At 42.8% G+C, this 26928-nt stretch overlaps 2 protein-coding genes and 1 long non-coding RNA gene across 7 annotated transcripts in view; 2 read left to right on the plus strand and 1 right to left on the minus strand.

Moving 5' to 3' along the window:
* The window catches only part of DPP4 (dipeptidyl peptidase 4), an 85025-nt gene extending 69046 nt beyond the window's left edge, over positions 1-15979 (minus strand). For 2 of the 4 annotated variants that reach the window (XM_086369857.1, XM_086369849.1), the window contains exons 1-2: positions 15281-15566; positions 14674-14761 (exon numbers count right to left, since the gene is read on the minus strand). In XM_086369857.1, the coding sequence (XP_086225983.1) occupies positions 14674-14761; positions 15281-15286 (94 nt within the window). In that variant the 5' untranslated portion in view covers positions 15287-15566. Of the gene's footprint in view, positions 1-14673; positions 14762-15280 lie in introns of all 4 variants that reach the window. The other 2 variants (XM_086369829.1, XM_086369841.1) reach the window with 2 other exon arrangements.
* Positions 15285-18438, plus strand: LOC147378431 (uncharacterized). The gene is made up of 4 exons (XM_086323915.1): positions 15285-15395; positions 15449-15677; positions 16097-16286; positions 17025-18438. Exons 1-4 carry the CDS (start codon positions 15285-15287, stop codon positions 17038-17040), a joined length of 546 nt encoding a protein of 181 aa, XP_086180041.1. The 3' UTR covers positions 17041-18438.
* Positions 18439-21192: 2754 nt separating this feature from the next.
* On the plus strand, positions 21193-26677 carry LOC147378432 (uncharacterized). 2 transcript variants are annotated; one of them, XR_015152282.1, is made up of 4 exons: positions 21193-22393; positions 22545-22728; positions 25570-25618; positions 25754-26677. It is a non-coding gene; the product is annotated as an uncharacterized LOC147378432 (long non-coding RNA). The 2 variants fall into 2 exon arrangements; XR_015152289.1 differs by lacking the exon at positions 25570-25618 and having other exon boundaries at positions 21940-22393.
* The last annotated feature ends 251 nt before the right edge of the window (positions 26678-26928 follow it).

A 26928-nucleotide genomic window follows, 5' to 3' on the forward strand; every position in this document is an offset into this window, starting at 1 on the left:
AAAATTTAGGAAGTCCTCTACATAGGTTATACTACCTATTACTGTCTTCTTCCAAGTATGTGCTAGGCAATCAAGATAGAGAGATGAAAGAAGAGTCTCTCCCTGGGAGTACCTAGGAGTGCTGCTGAGATTAGAAATTTGACTGCAAATTTATTTATTTTTTAATTAAGTTTCACTGTGTTTATATAAAATAAAAGCTAATTAAGTTTCACTGTGTTCATATGCCAAATGATCCTAATAAGATAGCACAAGAGCATCACATTGAGAAAGCACCCAGGATAAGCACAATCGAATCATTTGCTCAGTACTAACGAACATCACTTCCTCCTTTGACAAGTTTAATACTATCCACAGTGTTCTCACATGGAGAGAAAATGTTGAGCTTAGGGGAATTACCGGATTTGTGAGGAGTGATTATTATACACAGAAGGTTATTATACACAGGAGGTATTGGAATATAATCACTGTCACCAGATTTCCCTTCTCAATAAGAGAAACTTCCCAGGGATGTCAAGTGCATCTGATAAATGCATTGCCATTGAGCTAGAGCCCTTGAACCCAGGACTGTGTCCCCTTTGCATTTACTCTAAGATCAGAGTGTCACATGACCAAACTTCTGTTAGGCATGTAACCAATGTATTTTCAAAGGTTATTTTGAAAGGCCAACCAAATAGTACAATGCACTTTTTCCAGAACAGCAACAGTTTAGAACAAAGGAAACAACTTTACGAGGGGTTGTCCATGTCATGGCTCTGGCCTCCATCTTCTCTTTCCCCTCCTCCTCCCCCTCCCTCTTCTCCTCTCCCTTCTCTACATCTACTCTGGCCTCCCCACTGTTCCCCAGACACACTGGGCCCACTTCTGCCTCAGAGATTTTGAATTCGCTATACCCTCGGCCTGCAATGTTCTTCCCCTGGCATGTGCCCAAAGTTTGCTCCCTATCTCCTTTAGGTCTTTATTTAAACCTCACCTTCCTTCCCTGAACTAATGTTTACAATCTTCTCGTTAAGAAAGTCTCTTTGTATCGCCCTTCCTGGCTTTACATTTTTTCCTCAACAGTGATAGCACCTGACATACTATATTTTTTAACTTGTCTGCCTCTCTTGGTCACCTGTGAGCTCCAGGAGGACACTGATTGTGTTGTGCTACCTTTGGTTTGCTATTATCTCACCACGGCCTAGAACAGTGTCTGGCCATAGTAGGCACTTCATAAATATTTGTCAAAAGAAAAGATAAAAGCCAGACAACATCAACAGGAGAACACAGACACAGAAACACAGCTCTAAATTTTGTGAACTCCAAGCCGCTGGGCAGTAGGAAAACAGTGCACTGGGCAGCTGGGTCTAAACAGAGCCTTAGGCTCCGACCTTCCATGCGGTCACTAGGACATGGCACTTCTCTATGCCTGTGACCGTCATTTACGTATCGTCTTTCAGCTCAAATGTACACTTCTATTCTTTGCTCAGTAATGCTGAGCAGGGAGTCTACAGCTACGCTTCCCGGGCCCCTTCATCCTCAGGCTTCCTGTTGGGTCCTGCCATTACGGAAACACAGAGAAGGAGTGGAGTGACCAGAAGAGCAGGGGGTCTTCCTCTGTCTTGCCCATTCCGTCAGCATGTGCCCCAAAAGGAGTGCCCGTGCTGGCTCACGCTTCTCTTCTTATACCTGAACCTGCTGCATCCTGCCTCTTGGGGGTGTCAGAAGCAGTCACACGCCTCACACGCCTTGCAGCTCAGAATCCAGACCTTTTGTGTTCCTCTTCTCCATTTTTTCCTAAGCCCTAGAGGTACCTCCTTCCTACAGCTCCTGTCTCTCACTTACCTCAGAAATATTTGTTGTTGTTGCTCTAATTTGTATAACCAATTTTTATATCAAATTTCTCTGCTAAACATCTACTGTGATTTCTATATTTGTCATATCTCTGTGAAGATTTACACATCTTACCTGTAATATGGAAAGTCTCTTTTGGCTACAGGGTTACAACATCTAGATCTGAGGTTGGCAAACTTTTTCTTATAGGTGATGGTTTAGTCTCTAAGTCATGTCTGACTCTTGCAACCACGTGATCTGTAGCCTGCCAGACTCCTCTGTCCACGGGATTTTCCAGGCAAGAATACTGGAGTGGGTTGCCATTTCCTTCTCCAAGGGATCTTCCTGACCCGAGGATCAAACCCAGATCTCCTGTGGTGCAGGCAAATTCTTTACTGACTGAGTTACCAGGGAAGCTCCTTTCTTATAAGGCCAGATGCTAAATATTTTAGGCTTTGCAACCTCTCAGGTTGGCCATTGCAGCCTGAAAACAGCCACGGACCACAGGTAAATGAATGGATGTGGCTGTATTCCAAATAAAACTTAACTTGCAAAAATAGGCAGTCAGCCCTGGCTATGGCTTGATGACCCTATCTGGACATTCCTCGGAATGGTCAGCAACCATTCTGAAAAAAAAAAAAAAAAAAAATGCTGCCAAGATCAGTTAGAAATATAGAAGCTGATATTGAAATTCTAATTGTCTTGAAACAACACAACTATCAACATAAGACTTCAATATATATGGCAGAGAAGTGAAATTGGCAGAATATTCATGTCTCAAATTTCAGCTCAAGATGGAAATATCTATAGCCACTGGTGAAGACATGCAAGGCTGAAGACACTGCCTGAACTAAATCCAGTTCACCCTGCCTTCTCCCCAGTGAAGAGCCAGGAGGCTCTGCACACACAGGAAGCCAGCATAAACAGGACCTCAGGATGGCTTTATTCCTTTCTGAAATGCAAATTGTCCTATTTTTAAAAAAATTCTGATTATAGTCACTCCCTCACCCTTTGCTAGGACTCTTCTGAGAATAAAGAAACTGGATAATAGTGGCCAAAATTAATATTGACAAGGCTTTTATTCCTCACTATGTTGACTGACTTTAATCAGTGTAATCCAAGGTGATGAGAAACAGTTGAAAGTTAGAAACATCTTAACCGTATAAATAAATGACCCAGAGGCCTGTGGAACAAGCTACTATTTTAGCAAAGGGCTGGTTTCTCTTGAAAAATAGTCAGTAGCTGTAGTGAGACATCAAAGCTAAAAATGATTAGTTTGGAGAGAAAACTGATTAGAGAACATCTCATCTGGGGAAGCTGAAAGCTCTAATACTTTGTCACTGAAGAACTCTCCAGAAGGATTTATAGGTATAATCAGCAAGACTACTCTCTGTGACACCTGTTTGTCTTCCAAGGGATGAAGAAAATGATCACTGGAAAACAAAACTACCACAGACATTGCCCTTTCCGGCATTCACCCAGCAAAACTTTCAAGAGTGTGAGACAAGTATTATTATAGTACATGCCTCTGGGACTGTTAAAATTTTGTAATGTTAAAAATATATACAGAGGGAAAAGTGAAAGTGTTAGTTACTCAGTTGTGTCCAACTCTTTGCAACCCCATGGAGTGTAGCCTGCCAGACTTCTCTGTCCATGGAATTCTCCAGGTGAGAATACTGGAGTGGGTAGCAGTTCCCTTCTCCAGGGGATCTTTCCAAGCCAGGGATCAAACCCAGGTCCCCTGCATTGCAGGCAGATTCTCTACCATCTCAGCCACCAGAGATATAAACAATAATCATTACAAAGGCTCACAGAGACCTTCCGTGTGCTATTCTAGCACCACACACTTATTAACTTATTTTCATCCCCATTTTACAGGAAAGGAAACTGATGTGTAGATAGAAACCAGACCCAAGTCCCATGACTAGTAAGCCCTAGGCAATAGAGTTCTGAAGCCTGTGGTCATAACCACCATTGTAAACAACCTAGTGTTCAGCAGGGTGAGGTACATGGTAAATGCTTGCTGGAAGTTTCTGTGAGTTAGCATAGATGCATTAGACTTTATAGAAGTGTCTAGATGAAATGCTTGCAAATAATCTAAACAGGCAGCTTGGTAGTATTATTTGAACCTGGGACAGTAGATAGACTACATTAGAATATAATTTTTTCTAGTGCTTTGAAGTCAAAGGGGCACTGATTCTTTCTGTATACCCTAAAATTTTCTCCCTGGAGTGTTATTAAGGATGGCAACTCTATGACTTCTGGAAAGAAAGTTGTAGCACCATCTTCTCTTCCAACTCATAACTCTCATCTTTTCCCTACACTCATGAAAAGTAGTCATGCAAGCTTTATAACTGGTTTCTTTTCTTCCTGCCTTTTCCCCTTGTTTCCTAGATTTTAAATATAACAAATCTTGAATAACTCAGGCCCTGCAGTACACATGTTCAAAAGAGTATGAAGTTTTCCAGTGAAAAGATTCAATGATTCCTCCTTTAGAGCAAAAGCCACCATAGGGGCTTGCTTTTTCCTGGGCTTTCCACTTCTGGCTGTCCGTCCTGCCATTTTTTTAACCCTTTCCTTGGCACTTGGAGTCAGAAATGGGCCTGCCTCGGGCTCAGATCCTGGTTCCTCTTGACTTCTTAGAGGCTCTGAGGTTTTTCATCTCTTCTCCCACATCATCTTCACTTCCTTTTCATTGCTTACTTCTGTCCTGGACTTCCCAGGTGGTTGCTAGTGGTAAAGAATCCATCTGCCAACACAGGAGATGTGGGTTCGATCCCTGGGTCAAGGAAGATCCTCTGGAGAAGGAAACGGCAACCCACTCCAGTATTCTTGCCTGGAGAATCCTGTGGACAGAGGAGCCTGGTGGGCTGCAGTGCATGGGGTTGCAGAGACTTGGACATGACTGAGCAGCAGCTCTCTGTTAGCATGCACAGGGTACACCCATGTAAAACAAACACTGACCTTGCTGCATCCTGTAGCCATTTCCTTATTTCTTCTCTTGAACTTAGCAAATTTCTGAAATAAACAATCCACATCTGTGGTCTTCAGTTTTTCACAGTCCCTCTTCATGCTCTGGAATTACCCTTTGCTCCATCCATCACACTTTGCTACCCCGTCATCTTCTTTGGTGTTTATTACCTATACCAAATTGTTTGCCAGTTAATCAAGTAATTTTCTATGGTTAGTTAAAAATTTAATCTGAACAGTCACATCTTAAGTAGGCTGTAAGTAAGCTGAAAGGCTGAATTTATTTTATTGAAAAGCTGCTAGCACTGTATTGTATGAATAGGTAAGCATGATCTAGTGGTGGATGACTTGGCCCCATATTTATGAAAGAATTTTAATAAGAATTAAAGTAACATTTAAAAATGTTCATCAAAAATATGTTTTTACATGAGCTCTAAGATAATTTCTTTATCTCACCAAATATTTATCAAGCTGTACTGGGCTGAGTGGGCTTTCCTGGTGGTGCTAGTGGTAAAGAACCCACCTCCCAGTGCAGGAGACATAAGAGATGTGGGTTCAATCCCTGGGTAGGGAAGATCACCTGGAAGTGGGCACAGCAACAGAAGAGGCTGGTAGGCTATGGTTCACAGGGATGCACAGAGTCAGACATGACTGAATAGACTTACCACCACCAGCACCACTGCGTTGAGTAGACCCCCCAAAATCTTTATGTCCACGAAAACCTCAGAAAGTTGACTTTATTTGGAAATAGGAGTTTAGTAGATGTAATTAGTTAAGTTGAATGATGTCATACTGCCTACCATAGAGCACAGGGAACTGTGCTCAAAGTTACATGGCAGCCTGGGTGGGAGAGGAGCCTGGGGGAGAGTGCATACACACAGACGGATGGCTGAGTCGCTTTGCTGTGCACCTGAAACCATCAACATTGTTAATCAGCGATACTCCAATCTAAAATAAAAATATAAAAAATGAAGTCACGCTGGCCTGGTCATACTGACTGGTGTCCTTATAAGACAGGCTTTTGCTGACTTGGAAAATGAAGAGGATCATGCAGAAAGAGAGGGAAGAAGGCCATGTAACAATGAAAGGGAAAATCGGAGTCATAGAGCTACAAGTCAAGGAGCATCAAGGATGGCTGGTAACCATCAGCAACCGGAAGAGGCAAGGAAGGTCTCCTTCCCCAGAACCTTCAGAGAGAGTACAGCCCTGATGACACCTTGATTTTGGACCTCGGGGCTTCATAACTGTGAAAAGAATATTTTTGCTGTTGTTGCCATAAGCCCCTCAATGCACGGTAACCTGTTACAGCAGCAGTAGGAACGTGTCCAATGTCCTCAAGGTTCTGAGCACTACAGACTGGAGTGGACAAAACACGAACAATTCCTGCCCTCATGAAGCTTACATTTTAATGGGAGTGTGGAGATACAGGAGCAAATAGTAGGTAAATAATGCCTTTTGTTGTTTTTCCCAGGTGGCTCATTGGTAAAAAAATCCACCTGCCAATGTAGGAGACTTGGGTTCCTGGATCAGGAGGATCCCCTGGAGAAGGAAATGGCAACCTACTCCAGTATTCTTGCCTGGAAATTCCATGGACAGAGGAACCTGGTGGGCTACAGTCCATGGGGTTGCAGAAGAGTCAGACATGACTGAGTGACTAAAACAACAACAAAAATACCCTTTATGAACTGGATAAAATAGAACAGTTTATCTGTGCTTTTTATGAGAAACTTGGGAGTAATTGCCCTCAGATATTTCTGATCCACTCCATTTTCTGATTTGTATCTTAAATGTTACAAACTCAATTCTTTCATATTCTTAATCATTTTGGATGCCAAGAGAAAGCAAGTGCTGGGCTCAAAATTCCTTCAGGACCAAAAAAAGGCAGCATCAAAACACCCTGTTTTACGATAAATTCATTTGGTTAGGAAAAAAAAGAGAGAAGAGAAGGAGAGAGTTATATGATCAGATTCTTTAGAGATCAGAGCTAGCTTGACATCTATTTTCTTTTGTTAGCAAATTAAAATTTTCCAATGTAATTAAAAATGAGAAATCATAGAATATCTGATATGCCCACATAGACCTCCCCTTTCTTTCTTTTAGAATCTCCAGTTCAACTCAAGTAATTCCCTTTCCCCTTCCAAGGGCTAAGGAAAGAGCTTCTTCCTGGTGCTAAAAGATGAGTCTTGATTTATCTAGTCCAAGCATGTCAATCCATTTCCCTTGCCAGAGATCAGTTTAGAATAGACAAGTGACACAAATCTGGCCAAGGAGACATGCGGGAAAGTCTGCCTTGGGCCAGGGGACTTCTGGAAATAGTTTTCCTCCTTGATACAGAGATTGTGAATGAGGAACAGCAATCTCTCTGCCTTGTGAAATGGCTGTGTGAGCAAATGATGTGTTGCTGCAGCTCGACCTGAGAGGACAAGCTTGAGAATGAAAGTCAGCAGTATGAGAACAGCAGAGCTGAAAGCGACCTCAAGCTCTTGAAGAGGTTGGGAGGACCACTGCAACTCTAGAACTGTCCTCCTTCTGCACCTCCAGTTACAGAAGACAGTAGCAATAAGGCAATGTCTGTGTTCAGTCACTCAGTGATGTCTGACTCTTTGTGACCCCATGGACTCTAGCTTGCCAGGCTCCTCTGTCCATAAGGCTTCTCCAGACAAGAGTACTGGAGGAGATTGCCATGCTCTTCTGCAGGGGATCTTCCCAACCTAGGGATTGAACCTGCATCTCTTTTGTCTCTTGCATTGGCAGACAGATTCTTTACCACCTGCACCACCTGTGAAGTAATAATGAAATAGTAAGACTCTATAGTTTAAATCGGAGAAGGCAATGGCACCCCACTCCAGTACTCTTGCCTGGAAAATCCCATGGACGGAGGAGCCTGGTGGGCTGCATTCCATGGGGTCGCTAAGAGTCGGACACGACTGAGCGACTTCACTTTCACTTTTCACTTTCATGCATTGGAGAAGGAAATGGCAACCCACTCCAGTGTTCTTGCCTGGAGAATCCCAGGGACGGGGGAGCCTGGCGGGCTGCCGTCTATGGGGTCGCACAGAGTTAGTTGGACATGACTGAAGCGACGCAGCAGCAGCAGCAGCAGAATTTAAATAACTTTGGGCCAGATATTTTGTTACTTGCAGCCAAAAGTATTCTATCTGACACAACTTTCATACAGAATTAGGATGGGGGGAGGGGTTTTACGTTTTTGAGAGCTAAACACACAGGTGAACTGCAATCCTGGGAGCCAGTTTACTCTCATGGCCCCAAGGTTGGAAGGATTATATCCAGGCTCAATAATTATTAACTCTTTATGCTTGGTTGGTTTCCATATGAACTTTCCTGGGCAGCATTTATCATGTTCTCTGTAGACCTTCCACAGCACTTTGATCATTTACTAGAAGGCCGCTTAGGGCTTTTTATTATAGTTAATGTTTATGCTTCTTTTAATATTGTGAATTATTTGAGGGCAAGGGCCATGTCTATTATTTTTATATCTCCAGTGATCAACAAAGTGCCTGATGTAGAAAATACTCAATAAATATTTGCTGGATTAAAGAATGACCTTATGTTGACAGGCTGGGTGAGTAATGTAGAAGGCCCTCAGAGCCCTGTCTTGGAAAGTGGAAATGTATCCAAGTATGATGAGAGAGTTAGGGGAACCACGGCAGATTAGCTCTTGTGGCAAGCACAGAACCATGAGGGCAAAAGAAAGTTCTCCATTGGGCCTGGAACAGCCAGTCAATTGTTCAGGGAGTCATCCTTATGTCTTCTCCTTCCACTGATACCATCCTGTCCAAGTAATCATCATCTCTCACCGGGATAAATCACTCCCTACCCTGCACCATGATCTAGGCCAGAGTCAAAGACATTTTAGAAATACAAACAAGATCAGGCCACATTCATGCTTGAAACAGAGAAACTCCTTCCTGTGTCCCTCTGTGTTCTTGATCGCTTGTGCTTATTAATGCAGACAGTTAGCTAAAGCAAATGGTTTATCATTAAGTTTGAAAAGATTTCCTAGGAAGTTGTGACTTTGAAGTGCAGTACACAACCGCAAGTATAGTACTTGGCAAAAATAAAACAGCTAACTCAGAAGTGCTGATTTTGTAGTTTCAGTTTGCTCTCAGATTGAGAGACACACCCTCTTTGGGAGGTCACAAGGGACCTCTGAAGACTAAAGGTAAAAATATTTACAAGATAATTGGTTTACAGTAATGAAAGCCATAAAGCGATGATAAGTCATTAAGTTACAAAAGTTGCCACCAAAGTAATTCTTTAAAACAGTATTCATGGAAATCAGTGGCTTCCCAGCTGGCTCAGTGGTAAAGAATTGCCTGCCAAAGCAGGAGACACAGGAGACAGGGGTTTGACCCCTGGCTCAAAAAGATCTTCTGGAGGAGGAAATGGCAACCCACTCCAGTATTCTTGCCTGGGAAACCCCATGGACAGAGAAGCCTTGCGGGCCACAGTCCATGGGGTCGCCAAGAATGGGACACGGTTGAAGTGACTGAGCATACATGGAAATCAGCAGACTTAGGGAAGGGTAGAAGTCACAGGATCTGAATTCCCAAGTATTAGTACTTCCTCCCAAAGCACTAAACTTCTATGCCTCAGTTTTATTCCGTGTACCAAGTCAGGAAATGAATACCTTCTCTGACCTGGATTGTTTTGTGAGGATCAAATGAAATGATATAACATGCATTAGAAGCATGTGTAATCCAGTCCAAGGACTAAACCTGGACCAACTATCGCCACTGAAAACACCTATAAGACCAGTCAGAAGAGAGGTGACAAAGAATTCTCTGGTGATAAAGAATCTGCTGTGCAGTTCAGGAGATGCCTGTTCAATCCCTGGTCCAGGAACTAAGATTCCCACGTGCTGCAGGGCAACTAAGCCTGCTTGCTTCAACTAGAGAAGACTGTGTACCACAATGAAGAGACCAAGGGCCACAAGGGAGTACAGTCAGCACAGTCAAAAAAAAAAAAAGAGTGGCATGCAGTTCTGGACTGGGAGCCATTGCTTCTCTACAGCTTTGTGTAGGAACAGAGGCAGCAGCGGCAATTACTTTCCCCCAGAACACTTAGCATTCAGGGATGAGCAGTCATGAAATGAAATACAGTCATATAGAGACGAAGCGGTCACATTAATGCTAATATGGCCACATTAATTTTATACTTAATCACAAAGTACCAACTGTAGAAGCGTGGTGTCTGAGCATGAATCCCAGCTCTGTGGAACTTTGAGCGAGTTCCTTAATCTCTTTGGTAGCCCGCCTCCAAGATGGCCCCACTGAGCCCCACCCCAATATTCACAGCCTGTGCAATGCCCTCTCACTTTGTGTCAGGGTTGGTGTGTATGACCAATAGACCACAACAGAAGTGGTGGCACAGAACATCTGAGGCTAGGTCAAAAAGACTCTGAGGTTCCCTACTTGGTTGTTCTCTTAGATCCTTCATTCTAAGGGGAGACAGCTGCTTGGAAAGGCCCATTGTTTGGCAGGGAACTGAGGCCTCTGGGTAACAGCCATATAAGAGAGCTTGGATGTGGATTACCCAGCCCCAGTTAAGCCTTCAGATGATGTGTTGACTGTAACCGCATGAGAGACCTTGAGCCAGAATCACCCAGCTAAGCCTCTGACAAATTCCTGACCCACAGAGACTGTGAGATAACAAATATTTGTTTTAAGTTTAGAGACAATTCATTATGCAGTAATAAATAACTAAAGTGCCCTCTCAAGATTTCTCTAAATCTTCTGTAAAACTGGAAATAATAACCTCTGTCAAAGGGTTGTTGTAAGGATCAAATGAGAGGTGTATTGAACACCCCTGCCCAGTACCTGGCACAGAGTGAATCTGTGTTGGTTATTACATCTTTGCACCTTCTCTTCCACAAGGAAGGTGGTCCTGCATGTACTTACTGTCACATTTCCTAGGTTCAGCAGTTTAAGTCTTAAAATTTCAAGCACACTGATCTAGCTCTAGTCAGTCTCTTGATGTCACTTTTCTCTGACCATCGGTTAGGCAAATAGCTTTCCCTTTTTCTGACCTCTTTTAAGACGAGAGGCAAGATGTCTAAGATAGAGAAATTTAAGGCACATCCTATAGCTAGGGAACCAAAAGCCAAAATAGCTGGCCTGAAAAAGGCCAACTCACTGACCTCAGGAACACTCTACAAAGCTTGATAACTGAGTGAGCTTGGAGTCAGCTAGAGCTTTTACAGGGCTCTTTGTTTAGAATTCGTCCTCTGAAATATACAAAGCTTTCATTCAGACTTGCTTCTGTGTTTTAAAATCTGGAATAGATCCTGGACTTCCTCAGGCAAACTTCATAGATGTTATCTTTTTTTTCTCTGATTATTCCTGTCTCCTCCTTCACATTTGGGTTTTCTTTTATTACTGGTGGATGGCAGAGCAGTCAAATTTCCTATGCACTGAAAGAAGATACTGAGGAAATTTACTGCTACAGCAGTGGAAAGAATACAAGAAGAACCGATATGTCTCTATCCCATAACAAAACCCAGTAAGAAAACTATCTGACAAATAACAAAACTCAAAACAATTTGACAACTATTTAAAAAACTCAGCCTATAATATATCATAAAGAGGGAATTAAAGGGATTGCAAATACTGAGTGAGAAAGTTTTATTGCCTCTAAGCCATGAAGATTTCAATTCCACTATGAGTAAATTATTTTTATACATTTTATTGCTGATTCTCTGAAAAACGATGTCTAAATATGCAATATCCTTCTCTCTTAGGATATTTGAGGAATTAAAAACAAAATTCAATCTGTTAGTATATATACAGAAGGAGGTAAACTTTTGATATTACCTGGTGAAATGCATAACTCCTGACCTCAAGAAGCTTTTATTCTAAAAAAGTACTGTGAACAGTATTAAGCTCACACCTTCGTCTTTCTCTGTCTCCATCTCTCTCTCTGCTCCAAGTGTGTCCAGAGTTCTGCCTAAGTCAGCTCTTCATATGGAAACACTTAACCTTTTAAACCAACCTCTCTGGGGGATGAACTTGAGTTTGCTCATTTCTTCTTCCTTTTTCTCTTGGCTTTTTAATACTTTGCTTTGCACGTAATCCAAAACTTTATTTTGTTGTTCTATCAAAATCTTTCTTCCTTTCCTCTTTCCTTCTTTCTTTTTTTCCCCCCACTTCCTTTCCTTTTCATTTATATTTCCTTTCTCCCATCTCACTTCTTCTCTTCCTTTCTGGTTTTGACTTTAAAACCTTGATGGACAATATCAAGGGATGCTTCTTGGGTGACGTGTCTGGATCCTTTGTAAAAAGGTTATCCCTTATTGTGGTTCAGAAATGGTATTGGTGGCTTGGCAAAAAAGCTGAGCTTTTATCTTTGTTCCTTATGATAATGGAGGAGTTGAAACAAGATAATTTCCTTTTTCTCCTCAAATATACATACATGCCAATTAAGAAATACAAGAGAAAAGTAATTTGATTGTCTAAGTGTAAATAAAGCACACAATGAAACCACATCTCCACCAGTAGTTTAAGAGGAGTTCTCAGCCACCCTATCCCCTTCCTCCCTATGTTTCCAATTATCAAAGTCTAATCATACACATTTCTGAGTATCCCTATAGCCTCCAAATTCTACTCTGCATCATCAATCTCCTGGTCACTTCCTTTTCTTCCCCTCCAGCCTTGTCCCATGTCCGTCCACCTTCCCACTGTCCTGCTCCACACTGCAGGCACACTAAAATTTTCCATCATTCACAGGTTAAAGTCCTGCCGCTCACTCTTCTTTCTTGCTAAGAGTCCTCGTAGGATCCCAGATAGAGGAGGTGATATTGTGTCTCTAAGATGACTCACAAGTCATTCTAAATTTTCTTGAAAACTTACCTCCAGGAATTGATATTAACCCTTCAGGCCTCCCCACAAAAGAAACCTCTTGTGAGACATCTTTCCCAGAAGCGATCTTCCTAACACTCTGAGAAGTTTGCTCAAGCCTCTCTAAACTTCCTCACTGCATCATAATAAAAGTTAGGTGGAGACACGTGAACCTCTCTGGAAGTCCCCTTCAAGAGAATGTCTTTGAAATCTTTGTTCAAATTTCATTTGGAGAAGAGACTAGGTATGGTTTAAGGGAAATGGTGAGACAGTCCCTCCCCAGTCTGTATACTCCTTCCAGCAAAACAAAATCTCTGTAGTTAACTTAAACAAACCCCACAGAAGTCAGCTGCATGACTCAGGCCCCTAACTCATTCCACTGCCATCTCAAGTGACTTATTATCAAAGTTTGCTGTTCCTTTCAACTTTCTTGAAGGGAAGTTCTGATAATTATAGTTTCATCCATTCTGCCAAGGAGGCCTGGGTGCCTCACAATATGTTAGAGATGAACAGACTATCCAGGTTACTTTGATTTGTTTGCATATCTGCTTCCCACTAGCTTGTAAACTTCCTGAAGTTGGAGGTCTTTATATTTATAAAATTTAATCTTTGGATTTGCAGCGACCTGCACAGTTCCTGGAACATAATGTAGGTCATGTGAATATTTACTGATTGTATGGGTGACCCATCCTTTCCCCACAGGAAGGCTTTGTGTGCGTGTGGTTGTTTAAATATACAAAGTACCACTTTATGAAAGCAGTTATATTTTAACAGCTTGTAACAAAGAGTTGAGAAAGTGGACAGATGCCCACCATTTAATAGCCTAAAATGGTGGTAGCCATGGGTTTTTTAAGTTACTAAAAGTTATTATCAATAGGTCAACAGACTCAGTTATTTAACCTTTGGCACCTTTGCCCTGGCCCTGAAATTGCTGGCCAAACATGGTTTTTGATGGTTCTACAAACTAATTCTGAACTGTCACTTTGAAATTTAGATAAGACCTCCCAGTATATAAGCACTGTCTACACATTTCCTGGTTGACTAGACCATCAGAGAAGGCACTTCAGTTAGCTGACTAGAATGTGAATATTTAAATGAAAGAACTATTTAAAAGGAAGTAGGGCCAGAGAGGAAGGAAATGGCAACGCACTACAGTGTTCTTGCCTGGAGAATCCCAGGGACGGGGGAGCCTGGTGGGCTGCCGTCTCTGGGGTTGCACAGAGTTGGACACGACAGAAGCAACTTAGCAGCAGAGGCAGCAGCAGGGCCAGAGGAGACCCAAACTAGTTTTTCTCACTTGTTTGCATCCAATACTGTGCATTTCATTATATGGATGTTTTATATTAAAAACTAGGACTAAACTGAAACAGTGAAGCCAGCTAAAAGAAACCAAGGTGGATTTAAATGAAAGACTCCACTAAAGACAACTGATCCCACCTCCTCTGAATATCGCCATGGACATGGTGATAGTTTCCATCAGCTCTATGGAAAACCACCTGAATTTCACCATGGACACAGTGATATTTTCCATCAGCTTTATGGAAAACCACCTGGGTTCCCTATGGACTTTCTTTTCTCAAAACTGTATTTGGGGTTTTTTTCTTAATTTTTTCCCTCCCTTCATGGCATCCTTACAGCTTGTTGGGATCTTTAAACACTGTCTCTTTTCCTTTGAAGATCACAATCATGAAAGTTCTTTTTAAGAAAAAAAAAAAAAAACGGAGATTAAAAAGGTACTAAATTTAAATTTGATAAAAAGAGATCTCAAAATTTCCCCTTATTTTCAGGAAGTATGTTTTTGCCATATGTAAAACGTGGCAGGTGCAGGTCTCTCGCAGCCTAAACACAGGAGACCAACGAAGCGAATCTAGCGGCTACGCTAGAAGCAGCGATCACGCCAGCGAAGCCTGAGCTCCACGACCTGGCACACTGGTCCCACCCAGTCCCCAGCAAAATTCCTAGGTCTCCTTGGAATGTTAAAATAGAACCTGATCCCGGTCTCCAACCGTCTTATCTTTTTCAAATGTTTTAAACTTACTGCCTTTGGTCAGCAGAACCACGGGCACAGTGATGACGGTGACGAGCGCAGCGATCGCCAGCAATCCCAGGAGCACCTTCCATGGTGTCTGCAAGCCGGGCAGGTCAGGTCCAGTTAGAGCCAGCCATCTGGCCCCAGTCTGGGTAAGAGGGTCGGGGCCCCGGCTGCCCAGAAGGCAGCGGAGTTTGCCGTCGCGCACGCACTGGGAGAGGGGCACAGGGGGCTGGGAGGGTTTGGAGCTCGCGAGTCGGAGGTTGCAAGAGAGCTTTCCCTTGAACTTCTGGCCTCCGGGCAATTTAATGTTTGCGTTTAAACGCACCTCAGAAGCCAAGTAAGGGTTCTGGCGCGCGTTTTGCCCGTGGCTCTCCAGGTCCTCCAAGGCTCGGTTCCTGGGTTCTTAGCCCCGCGGGTTCGAGAGCAAGCCAGGAGCCTTGGGGCGTCCCTTCACCTGTCAGAGGGTGGCTCTGGAGCTTCCGCCTAATGAGAGCCCCTGGTTTCGATCTGCGAGCTTTGGGTGGGGGGTAATCTGGCGAGACTTTAGTGAAGAGGCATCTACAACTCACCCCTGGGGCTCTTGGCGGGGTGGGGGGGCCCTTTAATCACTCACCTTCATGGTCTGCGTCTCTTCGAAACTGAAGTTTCGGAGCCGGAGCGCAGTCAGAAGTCTGGCGAGCCGCCCGGACGCGCGTGCAGCTCCGGAGCTCCGGGCACGTAGTCACAAGGCGCTTCCAAGTTTCAGCCCCGAGTTAAACATTAGTGAGCGCCGGGTTGGCAGGGTATAAAGGGCTGCAGGCAGGCTGCGGGAGAAGGCGCGCCGGCCCGGAGAACTAGCGTCCGGGCCGGGGGGCGCCCGAGAGGCACCTCCCTATGGGCGCGCGGGGCACTGGGTGGCCGCCGGACGCGCAGGGTGCGAGGTCCCGGGAACGCGCTGGAGGGGTGTGACAGCCCGAGCTGCGGCGAGCGGGCGCCCGGCAGGCATCCGACGTGGAACACGGAGGCTGCAGGTCGGCGGGAGAGCATGGCCCGCCCTCACTGAAAGGGACCTCTGCGCTCAATTCCCGCAACCTCGAGTGGGCAAGTGAGGGCACTTAGCCCAGAGAGGGTATAGGGCTCTGCAGACTGAGAGAGTTCATTGCTGGCAGCTGAAACTAAAACCCAGATCTCTGTCCTTTGCCAGTGAATGGTATGGTGGGGATTTCTAGGGTATTTATAGCTCCTGGAAGGCAGAGAGAGAAAAAGCGATTGTTCGCTTGTGAATGGCACTTAGAGGCTAAGTGTCCGGATTCATTCTCCGCAGGGGGTTTCTGGTTTGTCTTTCAGGCTTACCTTCTCATCATGATGCCAGAAATAATAACTCTAACACTTATGTGCAACTTACTTTTTCCCAGGAGCTACTCTAAGCATTTTTGTGTTTATTTTACAGGGAGGAAGAAGAAGGTTAAGTCAGCTGTCCAAGTAAAGGCAGCTAGGAAGTCGTGGAGCCTGAATTCAGAGTACATGTTCTTAACTGCCGCTCCATACGGCCTTTTATCTTTCAGTCTTCCAAAGAACATTTGGAAAAAAAAATTAAAAGAGCAGGTGTGGCTTCTTCCTCCAGGTCCCCAGGATGCCTGGTAGGTTCCTTCATTCATTCCCCTTTTCCTTTACTCATTCATCCCCATATCCTCCCATTTATTTCACCCATCCCGCAAATACTTGTATGGATACAAAGCATCAGACTCTCATCTAGATTTCAGAGATAGAGAAGTGAGACAAGATAGATGAGGTTTGTGCACTTGGCACTTTCAGTCTGAAATACACAACAGAACCTTTGCATTAGGGTCCCTCTACTTACTTCCTCTTGTGGATAAGCACTCCTGCTCTCTAAAAGGCCTCTTCAACTTGTTCACTCAGCTGCAAAACAAAGTCTCTCTTCCAAAGTTAGAGGTAAAAAGTTCGAAATGCAAAGTCCTGTGGGGCATTAATATATGATTATGAATAAATTTCAGTTTCCATCCTTTATCTCCAGTCTGAATGGCACTTCTGAACTCAGGAATCATTTTCCCCTCTGACTGCTAGTTGCTTATGACACATCCACTTACCCACACCCACCTTCAGAGGCCCAAACTGAACTCTTTATCCCTTCCGTCAGTCTCACCTCACCTTCCTCTGATGATTTCTGTCTTCGTTAAAAGTACCCCCATTCGCCAATTACATTCAAAGTGTCCTCACTCATCAGTTACAAACATGAAAGACTCGAGTCGTCTCAGTTTTTCTTCTCCATTCTCCTGCTGCTTTCACATGGCCATCATTTCCTCTCAGTTCTGCCTTTACAAGTATTTCTCAGATCCATCTCCTCCTCCCTCTTCCAGCTGCTGGGAAAGGTGAATCAATAGTGTGGTTGCAGCCTGTGAACTGGAGCTGGAAAGGACTCCAGGGAATGGCTCAGTGCTGGCCTCAGCTCTCATCGGTTCGTGTACTCAGCAATGGAGAAGGGAAGTCTGTACAACGGCCCACATGCTTAACCTCCATACCCCGACCATGACACTATCCTTTCAGCAAGCTCCAGGGAAGCTGGCCGACATCCATGGGCAGATCATCTTGTTCTCTGGAAAGTATTCCACAAAACACAAATATCTCCACACTCGGTCAACTTCAAGAGATTCGTTCCTAAATTTCTCCCACCTGACCTCTTTGTCGCTAGTCTTTCCATCTTGCTCTTCCCAAGTCTCTAAGACACCAACTGGCCAACACATTAGCCACCACGTGTAAGTCAGTGTAAATCTTATATTAGGCCATCTCTCTTTTCATGCACAATGGAAAACAGATGTACTACTCCAAGTTCTCGCTGTTAGGAAGATTTCTCTTTCTACTCTATTTCAGAGCATCCCCGAGAGGGGCTATAATGTAGCAGCCATCATTCGTGACTGGTGCCAGCTTACTTTGCATAAGGCAGACTCTTCCCTTCTCTGTTGCCTGTTTATGAGGAACTGCTATGCAGTTATAGGTGTGTGTTTAGGGAAAAACACCAAGCAGAGGGAGAAGCACCATGGAGTCCAAGCTCATTGCTTATGTAATTTTCTTATGCCATCTGAATCACTTGTGCTCATCTACTGGATCTATAGATACCATTTTCACTTAATCATGGGACGTGGCTGAACATACTCAGCTTTGTCATTTGGTGGGCCAGGTAACAACCAGTTTGTTATTGAAGTTCAGGTTGTATAGTTATGGGTTGAATTGTGTCACCTCCAAAAAAGATATGCTGGAATCCCAATCCCCAGTAACTTTTCAGAAAGTTACCTTATTTGGAGACAAGGTCTTTGTAGAAGTCATCAGGTCAAAAAGAAGTCATTAGGGTGGGACCTAATATACTATGAGTGGTGTCCTTATAAAAAGAGAAAATTTGAAAACAGAGACAGATACACATAGAGAGAAGATGGTATGAAGAGACTCACAAAGAAGACTATGATCTACAAGTCTAGGAGGCAGATTTAGAACAGATCCTTTCCCTCAGGTCTCAGAAGGAGCCAACCCTGCTGATCCCTTGATTTCAGTCTTTCAGCCTTCAAATGGATAGCATCACTGTCTCAGTGGACGGGCATTTGAGCCAACTCCAGGAGATAGTGAAAGACAGGGAAGCCTGACCTGCTGCCCTCCATGGGGTCGCAAAGAGTCAGATACAACTGAGCAACTGAACAACAACAACCCCAGCCTCAGAACTGTCAGGCAATGAAATGCTGTTAAGCCATCCTATATGTGTATTAAATGGGCCCCACACACTAATATACCAGCTGTTCTACGATCATGTTTTCAGTGTCTACCAGGGCCCTGTAGAAAGAGAGGAACTGATTTTCATATAGTGAATAGTCATTGACTGTTGTAGCCCACATCTAAAATGAGCCCCAGAGTTTGGGTGTTACCTTTGTGTATGCAGGCTAAGTTGCTTCAGTCGTGTCCAACTCTTTATGACACCATGGACTGCAGTCGGCCAAGCTCCGTGTCCATGGGATTCTCCAAGCAAGAATACTGGAATGGGTTGCCATTTTCTTCTCTAGGGTACCTTCCCCACCCAGGGATCAAACTGCAGACTTGTGTCTCCTGCATTGGCAGGCAGGTTCTTTACCACTAGCACCATCTGGGAAACCTTAATATACATCAAAAGATAACTAATATTTAGGCGAAGGGCATGACTTTTTTCTAAAAATCCTAGGCAGATTATCTGTGATTTTCCTATTGGGGCTTGCCAGAAGCTTTGCCTGCCACAGACACTTGTAATAACTATTATCTGTTGGGTCATTAAGATCCAAGGATCAGGGCAGCTTGCACTATAGCCTAGACCTAGGGAGCCCTCTCTTGTTCTAGGTTCCATTCAAAACAGATAGCCATAGGTACTACCGAGCAAATAGGTTGGAGAAGCACAGCTGGTTGTGGTATATGGTGTCTCCAAAATCCAGAGAGTTCTGGCAAATACTGTTACTCTTTTTGGTGGGCACACAGGGTGTAGTGGCTTACCCATCATTTTAGGGGGGATATCATAACATGTTCTAGACTACTAAGTCCCTTGAATCCTTGCAAACATTTTCATGGAACTTATCCTCTATTCTGTGGTCATATTTGTCTTGCTGAAATATATAAGGAACTTGCTACTTACTGTTCCCAAGGTCCAATTAGCTTGTCACCAATGTAATGGACCCATGTGATGTTCTATGGGATTTCAAGATGATCAAGATCCCAGGAGGCTATATTATGATAGAGAAGAGAGTTGGGGCTTCCCTGGTGACTCAGCAGTGAAGAATCCATTTGTCAATGCAGGAGACACAGGAGACAATGCAGTTCTATCCCTGGAGAAAGAAATGGCAACCCCCTCCAGTATTCTTGCTTGGAAGATCCCATGAACAGAGGAGCTGGGAAGGTTACAGTTCATGGGTTTGTAAAAGAGATGGGCATAACTTAGTGATTAAACAACATGATAGTTGACATTTCCCTGAAAGTAAGATGGTAAAATTATACTGCTCACTCTTCCAGGTGATGGCAATTTGAGATGGCCCTGAAGGAAAAAAAAGTACTCTTCAAGTTAATAGCCACAGATACTAGGATTGTATTGTCTGGTCCAGTGAAGTTACCATGCTGGTACAATGGACATGGTTCCATAATCCATCTTTTGTCTGGGCTGAGCAGGAAGTTAACTGAGTATAGGGTAGGGAATCTGCACCATCTCTGTGGGTGAGGGGAGAAATGAGTCAAGAAATGCAAACAGCCTCTTAAAGCCAGAAAAGATAAGGAAATGAATTCTCCCCTAGAACCTCTAGAGGGTATGCAGCTCTGATGACACCTTGACTGTAACCCTGCTGCTGCTGCTAAGTCGCTTCAGTCCTGTCCGACTCTGTGCGACCCCATAGACGGCCTCCCACCAGGCTCCTCTGTCCCTAGGATTCTCCAGGCAAGAACACTGGAGTGGGTTGCCATTTCCTTCTCCAATGCATGAAAGTGAAAAGTGAAAGTGAAGTCTCTCCGTCGTGTCTGACTCTTAGCGACCCCATGGACTGCAGCCTACCAGGCTCCTCCGCCCATGTGATTCTCCAGGCAAGAGTACTGGAGTCGGGTGCCATTGCCTTCTCCAACTGTAACCCAGTAGGACCTATTTCAGACTTCTGAGCTCCAGAAGTATAAGACAATACATTTGTGTTGTTTTAAGCCACTAGGTTATAATAATTTGTTACAGCATTAATAGAAAAATTAATGTACCCTTTACACGGCTGATGTTCTAACTCCATAGCAATGGATGTTTTAACTCCTAGAGCCAGGATTTAATAACTCCTGGGAGGTCTGGTCATATCCCTTCTCACTGAGCATTCTCAAACATAGCTGTAAATCCCATGTCTTTCTGAAGGAGACTGGGAAGAAGATTTAAGGATGTACTGTAGGAGCATTGCAGGCTCTGGTCCCTGTTTCAAACAGGGCGTTTTGGGTCTACGAACTGACTTGAATCTGGAAACAATGAAAAGACATGAATTTCTATTATGGCAACTAAAGTGAGATTTTTGACTCAGATTTAGAATTTTTCTAAGTGGTGAAATCAAACCATAACTTAGAATGTTACCCATGAACTTCGTTCTTAAGTACCCCATGATAAATGAAACACCACCATTGGAGGTTACACGTTTTGATTACCATGTTATCCCTGGAGATGTTTATAGTAATAGCTTCTTTAAAGAAACGGAGTCTTTGAAGTAGGGTCCCTGTGAGTTATTGCCCTGGAAGGATGCAGCCAATGTCAGATTGCAGCACAAAGCAGATAAAAAACAGACGGAATAAATACTCTGGTCTCTTTCTTCTAGTCTTTCCTGCTTGTATGTCCCAACTAAAGGCAGAGGACAAAGGAACCTGGATAATAGAGGATGTTATCTGCAGGCGTCATTTTCCTGGGGCAATGGGCAGGGAAGATAAGGGTGAAGGATGGACAGGAGGGTCTAAATGAAAAATAACCAGATAAACAGCCCAACACTACATATTATTTGTTAAATTGTCTCCTAATAAAGATTGGAGATGTTGCATTTATTCTTTTTTTTTTTTTGTAGTTCAAAAGTGATTTATTTTTTTTTTTTTTGAGCCTTAAGTGTGCCTTAGTTTTTTTTTTTTTTCTAATTTTGTTTTATTTTTAAACTTTACATAATTGTATTAGTTTTGCCAAATATCAAAATGAATCCGCCACAGGTATACATGTGTTCCCCATCCTGAACCCTCCTCCCTCCTCCCTCCCCATACCATCCCTCTGGGTCGTCCCAGTGCACCAGCCCCAAGCATCCAGTATCGTGCATCGAACCTGGACTGGCAACTCGTTTCCCACATGATATTTTACATGTTTCAATGCCATTCTCCCAAATCTTCCCACCCTCTCCCTCTCCCACAGAGTCCATAAGACTGTTCTATACATCAGTGTCTCTTTTGCTGTCTCGTACACTGGGTTATTGTTACCATCTTTCTAAATTCCATATATATGCGTTAGTATACTGTATTTATGTTTTTCCTTCTGGCTTACTTCACTCTGTATAATAGGCTCCAGTTTCATCCACCTCATTAGAACTGATTCAAATGTATTCTTTTTAATGGCTGAGTAATACTCCATTGTGTATATGTACCACAGCTTTCTTATCCATTCATCTGCTGATGGACATCTAGGTTGCTTCCATGTCCTGGCTATTATAAACAGTGCTGCGATGAACATTGGGGTACACGTGTCTCTTTCCCTTCTGGTTTCCTCAGTGTGTATGCCCAGCAGTGGGGTTGCTGGATCATAAGGCAGTTCTATTTCCAGTTTTTTAAGGAATCTCCACACTGTTCTCCATAGTGGCTATACTAGTTTGCATTCCCACCAACAGTGTAAGAGGGTTCCCTTTTCTCCACACCCTCTCCAGCATTTATTATTTGTAGACTTTTGGATCGCATTTATTCTTTTATCTTTCTCTTCCATCCTTCTCTCTCTAGTGCCTCGTTAAATGCCTGGAACAGAGTAGTCAATCAGTGTTGGTGGAATAAATGAAAAATTAAATGAGCAAAATATAACATTGGGTCTTTCTCTGTGTTCTTGGTGGCTGCAACTGGAAGTGAGGAAAAAATGGGATCTCATGTGTGGCAAGAAAGGAGAGAGCGAGAATGACAGGGCTGAGAGTGGTGAGGGAGCTGAACAGATCTTACTCCTGTCCCTCTGCTCTGCAAGAGAAGTAAAGGAAGTACAAAGGTATTTCTTCTTTTTCCCAGTGCCCTCCTTGACCTCCACCTAATTAGAGAACTCTGTCCACCTGTGTGGGAATGACTTTTCTAGCATGTCCTTTATGCTGCTGCTACTGCTAAGTCATTTCAGTCGTGTCCGTCTCTGTGCGACCCCATAGATGGCAGCCCACCAGGCTCCCCCGTCCCTGGGATTCTCCAGGCAAGAACACTGGAGTGGGTTGCCATTTCCTTCTCCAATGCATGAAAGTGAAAAGTGAAAGTGAAGTCGCTCAGTCGTGTCCGACCCTCAGCGACTCCATGGACTGCAGCCTACCAGGCTCCTCCATCCATGGGATTCTCCAGGTAAGAGTACTGGAGTGGGGTGCCATTGCCTTCTCCGCATGTCCTTTATAACCCAGGTCAAAAGTCACTTCCTCCGGGTTACCTTCAACAATAACCCCATCTGTTTCCATACCATTTTCTGCTTTCCCTACCAACCAGAGTTTGGCAGATTATTCTGCTTGTGATGTTGTTGTTCAGTTGCTAAGTCATGTCCAACTCTTCACGACCCCACAGACTATAGCCACCAGGTTCCTCTGTCCATGGCATTCTCCAGGCAAGAATACTAGAGTGGGTAGCCATTCTCTTCTCCAGGGGATCTTCCTGACCCAGGGATTGAACCTGGGCCTCCTGCACTAGCCGGCGTATTCTTTAACACTGAGCCACCAAGCGAGTGTGCTATTTACAACCAAATTAATTTCCACCTAGAGATACAGAGATGATAGTTAGCTAGGTGGATAATCCTATGGATTTAGATGTATGGAAAGAAGAAATTTCAAGCCAAAGGAATAACTGTATACAAAGGCTGAGTGAGAAACCTGGAGATCTTTAGGGACTATCTATTAGTTTAGTTTCATCAGGATATAAGGTATAAAGGTTGATCCTGGACATATGCTTTAGTCTTAAATTCAGTATTCAGTATGTACTAGGGAGCCACTTAGAGTTTTTGCCAGGTGAAGGAACACAATCAGACTTAACTTTAGATATAAAAAACAGGCAACAGCATAGGCTGGATAGCTGAGGAATGGAAGAACGAGAGATGGGATGAGAATCATAAACTTGAATGTTGCAAAATTGATTGGGCAGGTGCTTCTCTGTGTGGAGCTTGTCATAAAAGAATTTAAATCATGTTGATTTGTATTTGTTTATATACAAGTCTCTAAAAACTATTTCCCATGTGTAGTGTGAAATGTTTTCCTTGCCCCAATGATCAGTAATACCAAATAAGTAGTTCATCTTATACTCAATACATAATTAAGGTCTCTTGCTTCCTATTAGAACAGACATTAGCCAGAGAGGAGGCTTTTGTGCACTTCTTTGATTGTTCTTTGAATAGTCTATGGGTTTTTAAAAATTTGAACAGTTTGCTTATATTAGCTACTGACTTAAGACATAATTATATGATTTTATGAGAAAATATGTTTAAGATCCTTGGAGCTAGATTCTTACAAAATGGCCATGGTTATGATAATTCCTTTATGGCTTGGGCCTCCCAGGTGGACCTAGTGGTAAAGATGGTAAAGAGCCTGCTTGCCAATGCAGGAGACTTTAGAAACAACCCACTCCAGTATTCTTGCCTGGAGAATCCCATGGAGAAAGAAGCCTGGTGGGATAAGGTCCGTAGGGTCACAAAGAGTCAGACATGACTGAAGAGCCTGAGTGGGCACACATGCAATCTGTAAACGGGAGGTGATGTGGTGATGCTAATACATGTATATGAGGCTGCGATAGCGAAGGAGGGGAGAGGTTGACTAGGTTGCTCTCATTGTAGGAAAGAGCAAGAGCCAATAGAACAAAGCTAGGGACTCTAACTAAACTGAGATATCTAATTTGCCATGGAAGGAAACACATACTCTCTTCTGAGTGGTAGAGCACATAATCAGAAAGTTATATGCAGAAAGGCCTTCAGATTCATTGTACGCTGTTAAGAACAATAAGGAAAAAAGACTTCATGTACACAAGGATCTTTGCTATATGCAAAGACCTTGGCATTGGACTAGAGTGAAAAGTTAGCCTGTCATTTATTAAAACTGTAGTCAAATATACAATAATATAAAATTTACCATCTTAACCATTTTTAAGTGTACAGTCATTTCTTTTTTATCCATAATAGTCCAGTGATTGTAGTGTAATTTTAGTGGATCAAACATACAGTTTAAAATTACATGACTCTCCTTTATCTTGACAAAATGGTGGAGTAAAACCATGACTCTCACTGTATATTTTTTGAACTAACATCTGTTTTCTGGCAATGGAAAAGAGTGACTATGTGGGAATTGGATCTTTTTACTGATATTACAGGGGAGTCTGCTATGGCTGTATGGGCCTTTATTCTGGCACTATACCTAGTGCTTTGAGAGAAGTGACAGTAGTTGTATTTAGAACAGAAACTAAACCAACTGGGGAGAAATTTCAAGCCAGAAATGACCAAACAAAGGTACTCCAAGAGGGAAGGTCCGATGCTATTTAACTCCCTGGTGGAAAAGCTTTGTTTTAGGTAGAAGTATTTATCTAGGCTCTACAGCATGTTTCTCAAACTTTTAATTTCCTTATTCTTTACCCTCTCCCCACTCTCACTTCTATTTCAGAGATTTTTTTCCTGAGCCCCACACTCAACTTGAATTCTGTATGTCTGTTTATGTATTACATGTTCTATATAAATACATATTATTATATGTTCTACATAAATCTGTGCTTCATACATCAGAAGAGAACGTTATTTTTGCCCCCAAGAACCACTCCCAAGGGGGTGATATTGCCCTCACTGAGAATGTATGCTCTGTAGTGACACTGATTTCAGAGTGGACGTGGCAATTACTCAGGATCACCAGAATATAACTACTCCTGTAGAGTGCTGGTTCTAGCATAGGATAGAAATACTAAGTTCACTCTGGTAAGGCTAACGTATGAAATCTTAATGCTGAGAGACTGAACACGCAAATAGACAAGGGCCAGACAACTGAATTCTCACTCACAGCCTCTACAACAATCTGTCCAAAGTGGTCAGGTCTTCACTGATTGTCAGCTTCCCTATTTTTGCCCTTCTTTCCAACCCAGAACCAACCAGAAATAGATGAATATGCTCGTTAATTCAATCTTGTCCGAAGCCCCACTTCTCATCAGCCTGCCTCCTGTTTCCCACAGGAGACCCATCTCCAGGTCCAGCATACTGGAAGCCCCACTACTTTTCACGGTAAAGCGCTGCCACTCCCTTGCTGACCTTTGAGTCCAAATGTCATTATGGGCTGATTCTTGCTATATTAAGCTCTGAAAAAATAGCCGTGGCTTGTTCTCATTTGGGTGATCTTTGTTTATTTCCATAATACAGAATGAAGATTGCAGCCAAGGAAGACCGTACATATTTAAAGAGACACCACAGGTTTAATAATTAACTTCTCCATTTCAAGGTTTCAGCAGCATGCATGGCTCATCTATTGATCTCTGTTTTCTTCAACCATCCCAAAGGCTGTTATTTATCTTGTCCTTTATCAGTCACACTGTGTGAATAATTTAAGTGATGTTTTGGCTATTTAACTACAGCAGTCATAATATTCAAAGATGTTTGGAAATGCAGGCAAGTGCCAGAAGAGTTTAGTAAGTCATTCAATGGGAGTCTTATACATACAAAGACACTGTTACTTAGTTTCTTGAATATTTACATGTTAACTTCAATTTTGATATGAAAATTGCTCACTGCTCAAATGACTACTTCTTGAGGGTTTTACTACAAATGCTTTCTCTTTAGAGTTAAGACTTTCTGTCATATCCACCAGCGGGCAGATAAACTAAAAAAAAAAATTCAGCAGTGACTAAAAGAGGAATTGTGAATTCATGTGAATAGTGAGTAACAAAGCAAAGACCATCCAAAGACTTTTAGATAGAAACTGGGTGATGGCCATCAATATTGAGAAGAAAGCCTAATTGGTGGCTGCTCAAAGGTTAGCCTAGGAGTCTGCCTTCTACTAATGGGAGACAAAAATATTTCAATATGCCAAGTCTATTATGTAAAATACAAAATATATTTTAGATTTTTATTTTATTACTTATTTATTTACTTACCTTTTCTTATTGTTGTTGACTTCTAACGTAATTTTGTTATGATCAGAAAATAATTTTTAAGTTCTTAAGATGTACTTTATGGTTAAGCACGTGGCCTACCTTTGAGAATATATAATGGGAACTTCAAAAACAAATGGGTATTACTAGCTGGTGTTCTAAAAATGTCAACTAAGTAAAGCATTTTCCAATCTTATTCAGACTTTGAAGACTTATTTTTTTATACTTTTATTAGTTGGGTGCTAAACTATTCTACTAGATTCTTAAAAAATATTTTTACTGTGGCTCATTATTTATTTACATTTAACTTTAATTCAATCAAGGTTTATACTTGTTGATATGCTACTTTGCCAGGCAGTGTACTGGAAAATTCACAGTGAACAAGTCAGGTCTGATAGGGGGATCACAGTGTTTACAAAAAAGTTTATCATTGTGAATCCATCCAAG

This window comes from Bos grunniens, chromosome 2 (genome assembly GCF_055505025.1).
Source record: "Bos grunniens cultivar Pamir isolate PY7600 chromosome 2, Bosgru_T2T1.0, whole genome shotgun sequence".
In the NCBI taxonomy this organism is placed as follows: Eukaryota; Metazoa; Chordata; class Mammalia; order Artiodactyla; family Bovidae; genus Bos; species Bos grunniens.

Bases quoted from the DNA above. Each gene is read 5' to 3' on its own strand.
- LOC147378431 (XM_086323915.1), top strand. From the start codon at position 15,285: ATGGTCTGCGTCTCTTCGAAACTGAAGTTTCGGAGCCGGAGCGCAGTC. The intron at 15,396-15,448 runs GCGCTTCCAAGT...CCGGGTTGGCAG, and splicing joins TCCGGGCACGTAGTCACAAG to GGTATAAAGGGCTGCAGGCA. The intron at 15,678-16,096 runs GTCGGCGGGAGA...TTTATTTTACAG, and splicing joins GTGGAACACGGAGGCTGCAG to GGAGGAAGAAGAAGGTTAAG.